The 12,609-nt window shown below is 38.2% G+C and overlaps 1 protein-coding gene across 4 annotated transcripts in view; it reads left to right on the top strand.

The window, feature by feature from the left end:
* LDLRAD4 (low density lipoprotein receptor class A domain containing 4) overlaps positions 1-12,609 on the top strand; it is a 771,753-nt gene that overhangs the window by 369,812 nt on the left and 389,332 nt on the right. For 2 of the 4 annotated variants that reach the window (XM_049900289.1, XM_049900290.1), the window contains one exon: positions 5,477-5,608. The exons of the other annotated variants lie outside the window; for them this stretch is intronic. In XM_049900289.1, the coding sequence (XP_049756246.1) occupies positions 5,512-5,608 (97 nt within the window). In that variant the 5' untranslated portion in view covers positions 5,477-5,511. The remainder of the gene's footprint in view (positions 1-5,476; positions 5,609-12,609) is intronic. 4 annotated transcript variants of the gene reach the window in all.

Raw genomic sequence — 12,609 nt, 5'->3', positions numbered from 1 at the left:
GATCTGAGATCTTTCTTCTTTTTACATGGGGATGTTTACAGTTATAATTTTACCTCTTAGTACTGCTTTTGCTGCATCTCATAAATATTACTGTATTATGTTTTTCTATTCATTTGTCTCAGGGTATTTTCTCATTTTCTTTTGATTTGTTCCTTGTCACATTGGTTGTTTAAAAGTGCGTTGTTTGATTTCCATATATTTGTGAATTATCTAGTTTTCCCTCTGTTGTTGATCTCTAGTTTCATTCTATTGTGATTGAAAAAGATACTTTGTATGATTTCAGTCTTTGACAATTTATTAAGATTGTTTTGTGACCTAGAATATGGTCTATTCTGAAGACTGTTCAATGTGTGCTTGGGAAGAATGTGTATTCTGCTGTTGTTGGGTGAAGTGCTCTGTATATGTCTGTTAAGTTTGATTTGGTTTATAGTGTTGTTCAAGACCTCCATTTACTTATTGATCTTTGTCTGGTTGGCCTATCCATTACTGAAAGTGGAATATTGAAGTCTCCAACAATTATTGTGAAACTGTGTATTTCTCCCTTCAATTCTGTCCATATTTGCTTCATATATTTTGGATCTCTGTTGTTAGGTGCGTATATTTTTAAAATTTTATGTCTTGTTGCTGGATGGAAACTTTTGTCAATGTATAATGTCCTTCTTTGTCTCTTGTACCTTCTTTTGGATTTAAAGTCTATTTTGTTTGATATTAGTATAGTCACCCCAGCTCTCTTTTGCTTATTATTTGCATGGAATATCTTTTGCATCCTTTTACTTCGAACCTCTTCATGTCCTTGTATCTAAAGTGAGTCTTCTGGAGACAGCATATAGATGGATCATTTTTTAAAATTCAATCTACATATTAAAATTTGCCTTTTAATTCTTCTTGTTGTTGGTTGCTGTAAGTCGATTTCAACTCACAGAAACCCCATGTGTTACAGAATAGAACTTCTCCATAGGGTTTTCTTGGCTGTCATAACAGAAGTAGATTACCAAGTCTTTTCTTCCACAGTACCACTGGGTGGGTTTGAACTGGCAACCTTAGGTTAGCAGTTGAGTGTGAACTGTTTGTACCATCTAGGCACCTTCTACCTTTTAATAGAAGAGTTTAATCCATTTTCTGTAATTACTGATAAAGAAAAATTTACTTCTGCCAATTATCTGTTTGCTTTCTGTATGTCCTGTATATTTATTGTTTCTCATTTCTTCCATTACTGCCTTTTATTGTATTTAGTTAAATTTTTTGAGTGTTTTTTTGATTCCCATCCTTTTCTGTGTATTTTTTAGCCATTTTTAAAAAGTGGTTTCCTTGAGCCTAGTTTGAATAATACCAACCTAGTTACATCTCTGTCCCTCCCCATTTATATTTTTACAATTACAAATTATATTTTTATACATCATGTACCCATTAACTTAGATTTATAATTGTTGTTTTATACATTTACCTTTTAAGTCGTATATGACAAAAAGAGGAGTTACAAACCAAAAGTACAATAATACTGGATTTTATATTTACCTGTGAGGTTACCTTTACTAGTGTTCTTTGTTTCTTCTTATGGCTTTGAGTTTCTACCTAGTCTTTTTTCATTTTGGCTGGAAGGACTCCCTTTAGCATTTTTTGTATGGCAGGTCTAGTGGTAATGAACTCTCAGCTTTTGTTTATCTTGGGATGTCTTAATTTCTCCTTCATTTTTGACGGGTAGTTTGGCTGGGTACAGAATTCTTGACTGACAGTTTTTGTTTTGTTTTTTTTTTTTCCTTTCAATGCTTTAGATATATCATCCTGCTGCCTTCTGGCTTCCGTGGTTTCAGATGAGAAATCAAGGCCTTAATATTATTGAGGATCCCTTGTATGTGACAGTTTGTTTCTTTCTTGCTGCTTTCATGATTCTCTCTTTGTTTTTTTTTCAATTTATCTACAGTGTGTTTTGGTGTGGATCTCTAGGTTTATTGAGCTTGTTGAATGTTTAGATTCACATTTTTCTTCAGTTTTGGGAAGTTTTCAACCATTATTTTTTCAAATATTTTCTGACTTTTTCTCTCTTCCTCTGGGACTCCTATGATGCACGGTTGATGATGCCCCATGGTCTTTCAGACTCTATTCAGTTTTCTTCATTCCTTTTTCTTTCTGCTCCTTAGACTTGATAATTTTCAATTTTCTTATCTTCAGGTCCACTGATCCTTTCATGTGCCTGTCCTAATCTGCTGTTGGAACCCTGTAGTAGAGTTTTCATTTCAGTTATTGTACTTTTGAGCTTCAGAATTTCTGTTTGGGTCATTTTCATAGTTTCTTAGTGATACTCTCATTTTATTCATGTATTGTCTTTTGATTTCTTTTAGCCATTTCTCCATGGTTTTCTTTAGCTCATTGAGCATATTTAAGACAGTCAATTTAACATCTCTAACTAATAATTTGGAAACCCTGGTGGTGTAGTGGTTAAGTGCTATGACAGATAACCAAAGGGTCAGCAGTTCGAATCCACCAGGCACTCCTTGGAAACTCTATGGAGCAGTTCTACTCTGTCCTATAGGGTTGCTATGAGTCAGAATCTACCCGATGGCACTGGGTTTGGTTTGGTTTTGAACTAATAATTCCAATGCTGGGCTTCCTCATAATTCCTTAGAATTTTGTCAAATTCTCTTTCCTGAAATGGGTCATACTTTTTCTTTGTATGTCTTTGTCTTGGTTATCTAGCACTGCTGTAACAGAAATACCACAGTGGATGGCCTTAACAAACAGAAGTTTATTCTCTCACAGTTTAGGAGACTGGAAATCCTAATTGAGGGCACCAGCTTCTGGGAAAGGCTTTCTCTCTCAGTTGGTTCTGGGGGAAGGTCCTTGCCATCCATCTTCCCCTGGCCTAGGAGATTCTCAGTGCAGGCATCCCGGGTCCAAAGGACATGCTTCACTCCCAGTGCTTCTTTATTGGTAGCATGAGGTCCCTATCTCTCTGCTCACTTCTCTGTCCTTTTGTCTCTTGTAAGATAAAAGGTGATGCAGGCTACACCCCAGGGAAACTCCCTTTACATCAGATCAGGGATTTGACCTTAGTAAGGGTGTTGCATCTTCTTTAACTTAACCTAATCTTGCCTCATTAACCACAGGCAAAGAATAGGATTTATAACACAGGACAATTACATCAAATCACAAAATGGAGGACAACCACATAATAATGGGAATCATGGCCTAGCCAAGTTGACACATATTTTGGGGGAACACAATTCAATCCTTGACAATCTCATAATCTTTTGTTGAGAACATGACATTCATTCTGATTATTATAATATGATAGCTCTGGGAATCTCATTTTCTCCTCAGGGATTACTGTTGTTACTTGATGAAGGCTATAGTCAGTTTTTTATATATATACATACTTTTATTTATTTTGTTGTTGAGAATTTACACAGCAGAACATACATCAGTTCAACAGTTTCTACGTGTACCGGTTAATGACATTGATTACATTCTTCAAGTTGTATAACCATTCTCACTATCCTTTTCTGAGTTGTTTCTCCTCCATTAACATAAATTCACTGCCCCTAAGGTTCCTATTTAATCTTTCGAGTTGCTGATGTCAATTGATTCCATATAGATAGTTCTTTAAAGAGCATAATGCTCAAGGCAGACATTTTTTCCTAGTTAAGCTAATCTGTTTTTGGCTTAAGGTTTAACAATTATCTCAGGGCAGTAGTTTCAGGGGTTCATCCAACCTTCATGGTTTCAGGAAGTCTGGAGTCCAGGAGAATTTGAAATTATGTTTTACATTTACCCCCTTTTGATCAGGATTTTTCTATGGAATCTTTAATCAAACTGTTCAGTATTGGTAGCTGGGCACTATACAGTTTTTCTGGTCTCATGGCAAAGGGGGCAGTTGTTCATAGAGGCAGTTAGCCACACATTCCATATCCTCCTCCTTCTTCCTCTGTTGTTCCAGATGAATAGAGACCAATTTCTTGTGCCTTGGATGGCCTCTTGCAAGCTTTTTTTAATTTAATTTTTTTTTTAGTTGTGCTTTAAGTGAAAGTTTACAGATCAAGTCAATCTCTCATACAAAAATTTATATACACCTTGCTATATACTCCTAGCTGCTTTCCCACAATGAGATAGCACACTCCTTCTGACCGCCCTGTACTCCCGTGTCCATTCAGCCAGCTTCTGTCCTCCTCTGCCTTCTCATCTCCCCTCCAGACAGGAGCTGCCCACATAGTCTCACATGTCTACTTGAGCCTAGAAGCTCATTCCTCACCAGTATCACTTTCTAAGAGTGTTCTCATACAATACTTGTCGTTTTGCAACTAACTAATTTCACTCAGCATAATGCCTTCCAGATTCCTCCATGTTATGAAATGTTTCACGGATTCATCACTGTTCTTTATTGATGCATAGTATGCCATTGTGTGAATATACCATAATTTATTTATCCATTCATCCCTTGATGGGCATTTTGGTTGCTTCCATCCTTTTGCTGTTATAAACAGTGCTTCAATGAACATGGGTGTGCATCTGTCTGTTTGTGTAAAGGCTATTTTTTTTCTCTAGGATATATTCCAAGGAGTGGGATTGCTGGATCGTATGGTAGTTCTATTTCTGGCTTTTAAAGGAAGCATCAAATTGATTTCCAAAGTGGTTTTACCATTTTACATTCCCACCAGCAGTGTATAAGTGTTCCAGTCTCTCCACAACCTCTCCAGCATTGATTATTTTGTGTTTTTTGGATTAATGCCAGCCTTGTTGGAGTGAGATGGAATCTCCTTGTAGTTTTGATTTGCATTTCTCTAATTTTTTTTTTTAATGGCTGATGATGGTGAGCATTTCATTATGTATCTGAATGTCTTCTTTAGTGAAGTGCCTGTTCATATCTTTTGCCTGTTCTTTGATTGAGTTATGTATTTTTTTGTTGTTGTTGAGTTTTTGCACTATCATGTAGATTTTAGAGATCAGACGCTGATTGGAAATGTCATAGCTAAAAACTTTTCCCAGTCTGTAGGTAATCTTTTTATACTTTTCATGAAGTCTTTGGATGAGCATAGGCATTTGATTTTTAGGAGGCTGCTTGCAAGCTTTTAAGACCCCAGGCACTATGCATCAAACCAGAAGGTAGACCAGAGGCGCTAAAGATGTTATTAGACCAATAGCTTAGGATATTAAATGAAACCATGACCCTTAACCTCCAAACCAAGAAACCAAATCCCATGAGGTTTTTGGTTTTACATTGTAAGCCTCAGCAACTACTCTTTTGTGTGTGTTTCACTGTTGTAAATATATCTATCATACTTTTGCCAATTCAACTTTTTATAGGTGTACAACTTATTGTTTATTGACAGCAATCACAATAATTTGCTATGCAACCCCTTAATCAAAGTGGTATTTCCATCACTGCTTACCCTCAATTTCCCCCTCCATCCTGCCCCTGGTAAGCGCTAATAAACTTTGTTTTCTCTATGTTCATCTTTTCTTGTCTTTTTATGTGAGAGAGGTGAAGCAGCTTGCCCAAGATCACACAGGTAACAAATGGCAGCACCAGGATCTGATCCTAATACCACCGTGGAACACCTTCTCGCCTCTGAACAATCTAACATGAGTACCTTGGGCTGCTCATCTTCCCAAGGTGAGCCATATGTGCCCAGAAGCTACCATCCCCCAACCCTCACCCTGCAGTTGTAATGGGATTGGCAGCCCTAGTTCCTAGAGCAACAGGCTGATGCCAAGGAGGTCCTTGGGGCCTGAAATTGCTCAGTTCTACAATAAAAGAGTTGGATTATGTGATCTCTGTGGTCTCTCCCAGTCCTAAAATTCTATGATCTGTGATTTATCAACTGGTAGAAAGATGGGACACTCACTAATATGCATATGTTCATACCCAGCTTCCAAATGCACAGGCATCATCTTGGTGTCTTCTTGAGAGGCCTGCATATATGCATAGATTACGTGTAAGAAGGCTGTGAGCAAGGGCAGAATCTTTGTACCATTCTGGGTATACTTTCAGAGAAGAAATAACTGTCACTTGTTAATTGGCTACTCTACTTTGTGATTTACAATGGAAAATGAGAGACCTGCACAATTGAGTACCTTTTTTTAAGGAGGGGGTTCTTGGGCCACCGTCTAGAAGACCACAAAATGTATTTTTAACATCTCAGTTGTTTACAAAAATAAATTAGAACGCATACCTTAATTGAAGATAAACTTCACAAATGCATATTTGAGGTTCATGCTGGATTTTGTAAAAATGAGAAAGCAGAGATTGTTCTCTTTATTAGGAACAAATAATCAATAGAAATATAAATAGTAAATTATGGATTAAACTTTGCTCATGTTAGATTGTTTAGAATGTTATACACTACACTGTTGGCATTGCTCTAAAAACCTCACAGAGAAGCAACTAAGTTGAGGTGTTCATAAGAAGGAAGCTAAAGTACTCATAGAAAATAAAATAAAAATATTTTCACGAATAAAAAGTATCAACATGAATAATAGTTGCATTTATTAAGCCCTCACCCTGCCCAGGTACATTCTAAGTGCTTGGTGTGCATTATCTCCTTGCACCAGTCCTGTGAGGGATTTATGGCCATTTTACACAGGAAGAGAATGTCTCTCAGATATGTGATCCAGGCTTGCATTTATTTTGTGGGGTAGTGGGATTTAGACCCAGAGCCTAAGCACTGGACTCAATGCTTACTCTGCTAGAGACCTTCAAGGAAACCATTGCTCAGGCCCTGGAGCTCAAGCATGGAAGTGGTCAGTCAGGAGAAATGTACTGAGCATCCCTCCATGCGTTTTAGATCATGGCGGTCTGTGGACAACCTGACTCCTCACTTCCTGAATTTCACAGCAGTACTGAATGACTATGTAATATTCATGTTAGAATGGTCTGGACATAACAGAAAACATTTGTTAGATTTTCTGGTGCTGGAAGTTGCCTTAGTACTCAACACCCCAGGTGCATATCCAGGACACAAGTGGTAGAAGTGAAAATGTTCAGATGCGCAGAAGTGCACACACACACCCACAGCCCCACCCAGCGGTGGGTTCCCAGTGGCCTTTTCCTGATCAACCCTGCAGTGCAGAGCTGTCACCTCCACAGCCTGGGTTGCTTACGAGCAGATACGTGGTCAAGAGCGTTGCTGCTGGAGTTTAGGAAGCCAGCCTAGCCTCATGCCCCATCCTCTGGTCTGTGATGCTGCTGCTGCCATCACCATCATCACCGTTGTCATCATGGAGTCCTGCTTCCTGCCTCAGGGCTGCAGCAGCCTGTCTCTCTGCCCAATCCCCTCACTCCCATGCTGCTGTCTTCTGCCTGGGCGCTGGGACAGGGAAGAGCCATAGCCCTCACCAGGTGGCCTGGGCTGGTCACTTAGTTCTCTGAGCCTCAGTTTCTTCCTCCAAGATAATATGCATAAAGCCCCTAATACAGTGCCTGACAGGTAGTATTTGTGGGATGAATAATAGATAATTGAGTAAATGAAAATAGGGATAAAGAAACAAAAAGTTAGAGACCTCTGATGTTTGAGCAGAGAAAGATTAGAAAGATTATGTCTTTAATTTCAGTTAGTCTGATGGGGAAGTTAAAGAACAGGGAACTTGCCGTTTGTTCAGTGATATTTAGAAAGTCAGGACACGGACTTTACACACCGTCTACCGTGAAAGTTCAAGTTTCAGCTCCACTGAATCCAGGTTTCCGCAGGCCTTTAAGTCTTTGGAATTCTATGATTCTTCTCAGGCTGGCCTCTGGCTCTGCCCCCCTTTTCCCCCAGTGTCTTTCTAAAAGGCTGCCCCCCCCCCCACTTGCCAGAGCCTCCCTAAATGCTGCTTGTGGAATTATAGAGGCCTTAGGCATGATAGAGAAAGCAGCTGTGTTAATATCTACAAGCAGCTGGTCAGCTATGGAAAAGTACATTCTCCAAGGCAAAGTGAGACAGGCGGTGGGAGCATGGCTAGACCAGGGAGGGGAGGAGTTGAGGTGCTGACACAGCCCACCGCCTCTCTCCTCAAGCACACCTGGGCCTGAAGGGAGGCCACTAGGCAATACACTAACCAGCTGGTCCTGATGGAATAGCTAAGCCATGATTTTGATGCTCATTGCAGGTAGAATACATAATACTCTTGCATATGAATAAACTGCTGTTTTTAAAACATTTTAATTTCTATTGTGTTTAACAAATTACCTGCTCTTTCTATGTATTACCTAATTGCCAGTATATATTTCCTTAATTCATGCAATTAGTTTCCATTCTTTTATTCAGTTATTCAACAAGTATTTACTGGACACACAGCTCAGTGCCAAGCAGGAGGCAAAATAAATGCTATGGTTGGGTGGTGCTCGCAATGAGAATGGTTGGGAGCGATGCAGAGGGAGGAGAACAAGACACAGTTAGAAAGAGAGCTGGACTGTGACCAGCATCTTCCAAGTCCTTGGTCTGTGGAAATGTTCTCTCTCTCCAGTCCAGCAAGGAGAAATACTGCATGCTGCTGCAAATAGACATGTATTAAAAATATAAAACAAAACACCGACATTCTATGTTCATGGATCTGAAGATTTAATATTGTTAAGGTGTCAATATTACCCAAAGCAATCTATAGATTCAATGCAATCCCTATTAGAATTCTAACAGCCTTCTTTGCAGAAATGCAAAAGCCAATCCTTCAATTTATAAAGAACTGCAGGGGCCCTGAATATCCAAAGAAATCTTGAAAAAGAACAAAGTAGGAGGACTTACACTTCCAGACCTCAAAACATACTATAGAGCTACAGTAATCTGGCACTGATACGATCTATAGACCAATGGAATAGAATTGAGAGTCCAGAAATAAACCCTCCTATCTGTGGGCAATTGATAATCAACAAGGGTGCTAAGTCCATACAGTGGAGAAAGAATAGTCTCTTTAATAAGTGCTGGTGAGACAACTGGATTTCCATACATGAAAAACAAAGCTGGGCCATACCTCACACCATATATGAAAACTAGCTCAAAGTGGATCAAGGACCTAAATCTAATAACTGAAACCAGAAAGCTCTTAGAAGAAATGAGGGATAATACTTTGGGACTTAGTATTTAACAATGGATTCTTAGATATGACACCAAAAGGACAAACGAAAGACAAAATAGATGAATGGAAGGGACCTCATCAAAATTAAAAACATTTATTCATCATAGGACTTTATTGACAATCTATGGATTAGGAAAAATTTTGTGGTCACTCTGATAAGGGTTTAATATCCAGAATTATATAAAGATCTATAACTTAACATTAAAAAGACAAATAACCCAACCAAAAAATGGTCAGAGGTCTTGAATAGATGTTTCTCCAAAGAAGAAATACAAATGGCTAATAAGCATATGAAAAGATGTTCAGTGCCTCTACTCATTAAAGAAATGCAAACAAAGCCACAATGTGATACCACTTCACATTCACTAAGATGGCTATTATGAGAGAAAAAAAAAGAGAGAACAGCAACAAGTGTTGGCAAGAATATGAGAGAAATTGGAACCCTCATCCATTGTTGCTAAAGCGGTATAGCCGCTCTGGAAAACAGTGTGATGGTTTCTCAAAAAGTTAAACATAGAATTACCATATAATCCAGCAATTCCACTCCTAGGTATATACCAAAAAGACTTGAAAGCAGGGACACAAACAGATACTTGTACACCAATGTTCATTGTAGCTATATTTGTAATAGCCAAAAGGTAGAAGCAACCTAAATGTCCATCAATAAATGAATGGATAAGCGAAATGTGTTACATACATACAATGAAATATCACTCAGCCATAAATGAAGTCCTGATATGTACAATATGGATGAACCTTGAAAATGTTATGCTGAGTGAAATAAGTCAATGACGAAAGGAGAAGTATTGAATGATTCTGCTTATATGAGATATCTAGAATAGGCAAACATATAGAAACTAAAGTTCATTAGTGATTTCCAGGGGCTGACGGGAGGGGGAAGTAGGGAGTCATTGCTTAGGGGACACTGAGTTTCTTTTAAGGGTGATGGAAAAATTTGGAAATGGATAGTGGTGATGGTTGCACAACATGAAGAAAGTAATGTCACTGAATTTTACACGTAAAAATGTTGAAATGGAAAATATATATATACTTACCGCAATTGGAAACCCTGGTGGCGTAGTGGTTAAGTGCTACAACCGCTAACCAAGAGGTCAGCAGTTCAAATCCACCAGGCATTCCTTGGAAACTCTATGGGGCAGTTCTATAGGATTGTTATGAGTCAGAATTGACTCGATGGCAGCGGGTTTGGTTTTTTTTGTTTTGTTTTACCACAATAACAACAACAGCAAATAAACAAAAGTCTATGCTTGCTGGCTTACCTCTACCTCATACCTCTTTCTTTCTCTTCTGTCTTGGCAAGCAACACACAAACCATTATAATGAAAAAAGCACTTAAATAGTTGTTAGGTACAATTGCCTCCTTATAACAGCTATGCATTTCCTTTTAATTTGCTTATACAAGGCTGTGGGCTTTTGCTGCCTGCAGCTCATCTTTAGTAACAAGATCTCCATTAACCAGAAGTTAAAAGATGACATTCAAAAGGAGTGTGGTTCTGGTTTTATTAACATCAGCCTGGAGAGCTAATCCTGGCACTTTCTGCCGGCTGTGCCAACACAAGGAAATAACCTAATTAACCTGTTGATAATTGTGATGGCTGAACACCTGTAGTATTTCTGGTGTCCAGAAGTCTTTATCTCATTATTTTTAGTGTAATTATGATGGCTCACCACTTGTATAGAACTCTAAAAATTTTTGGCCTTGAGGGGAACAAAAGTTTCTGATTTTAAGGAGACTAAGGATAAAAAAAAAAAAATTTTTTTTTTTTTAGGCAAAGCTCCATTTTTCCATTGAACTATAACTTCGGCTGCTTTCCGGAGCTGGGAGAATGTGAGCCAATAAGTATTTGATTAGTACTCACTCACTTTAGACAGGTAGGTAGGTATAAAAAAAAAAAAATTTTTTTTTTTTTAGGCAAAGCTCCATTTTTCCATTGAACTATAACTTCGGCTGCTTTCCGGAGCTGGGAGAATGTGAGCCAATAAGTATTTGATTAGTACTCACTCACTTTAGACAGGTAGGTAGGTAGGTAGGTGGACAGGTAGGTAGGTAGGTAGACAGGTAGGTAGGTAGACAGGTAGACAGACAGATAGATAGACAGCTAGACAGATGATAGATGATGATTAGATAGATAGATATAGATAGATAATAGATAGGTGACAGATTATATAGGTCAGTAGATTAGATAGAGACAGATAGATAGACATAAAACTGTATTATTTTGTTGTTGTTGAGAATATACACAGCAAAACATACATCAATTCAACAGTTTCTATATGTGCCATTTAGTGACATGTATTCTTTGAGTTGTGCAGTCATTCTCAACCTCTTCTGAATTGTTCCTCCCACATTAACATAAAGTTACTGCCTCCTAAGGTTCCTATCTAATCCTTCAAGTTGCTGTTGTCAATTTAATCCTATATAGTTCTTAAAAGAGCACAATGCTCAAGGTAGATATTTTTTACGAGTTAGGTTAAACCATTATTTAATCTAAGAATACTTCAAGGGATATTTTTGGCTCAATATTTAAAGATAGTCTCAGGGTGTTAGTTTCAGGGAAGCTTGGACTCCATGAGAATTTGAAATTCTGTTCTACATTTCCTTTTTGATCAGGATTCTTCTATGGAATCTTTGATCAAAATGCTCAGTAGTGGTAGCCAGGCAACACCCAGCTCTTCTGGTATCATGGCAAAGGTGGCAGTTGTTCATGGAGGTAATTAGCCACACGTTCCATTTTCTTCTCATATTCCTACTCTACTTCTTCCTTTGTTGCTCCAAGTAAATGGAGACCTTAGATGGCTACTTGCAAGCTTTTAAGACCCAGGCACTATACATTGAACTAGGAGGTAGAACAGAAGCACTAAACATGTTGTTAGGCCAGTTAACTGGGGTGTCCCATGAAGCCATGACCCTAAACCTCCAAACCAAGAAACCAGATTCCATAAGGTTTTTTAGTTGTACATAAACAAATCAGCAGATACTCTCTTTTTTTTTTTTTTTTTTTGCTGTTGTTGTAAAATATTTCTATCACACAACTTTTGCCAGTTTAACTTTTTACAGGTGTACAACTTATTGACAACAGTTACAATAATTGGCTGTGCAACCCCACTCTTAATCAACACTGTATTTCCATCACTATTAATCCCCCTTTCCCCCTCCCTTCTATCCCTGGTAACTACTAATAGACTTTGGTCTCTATACATTTGCCTTTTCTTGTCTTTTTATATAACTGAGGTCATGCCATATTTGTACTTTTCTGATTGACTTATTTCACTCAGCAGAATGTCTTCCAGCTCCAACCGTATTGTAGCATATATCAAGACTTCATTTCTCCTGCTGGCTGAGTAGTATTTCATTGTATCTGTGTACCACATTTTGTTTATCCATTGATCTGTTGATGAGTGTTTAGGTTGTTTCTGCCTTTTCACTATTATGAATAGTGCTGCAAAGAACATTGGTGCACAAGTCTCTGTTTGAGTCTCTGCTTTCAAGTTTTTTGGGTATATACCTAGGAGTGGAATTGCTGGGTCATATGGTAGTTATAC

Source organism: Elephas maximus, chromosome 11, assembly GCF_024166365.1.
Source record: "Elephas maximus indicus isolate mEleMax1 chromosome 11, mEleMax1 primary haplotype, whole genome shotgun sequence".
NCBI lineage: Eukaryota > Metazoa > Chordata > Mammalia > Proboscidea > Elephantidae > Elephas > Elephas maximus.
Note: the sequence above shows the minus strand (reverse complement) of the source record. Positions and strands in the feature narration are given on the sequence as shown.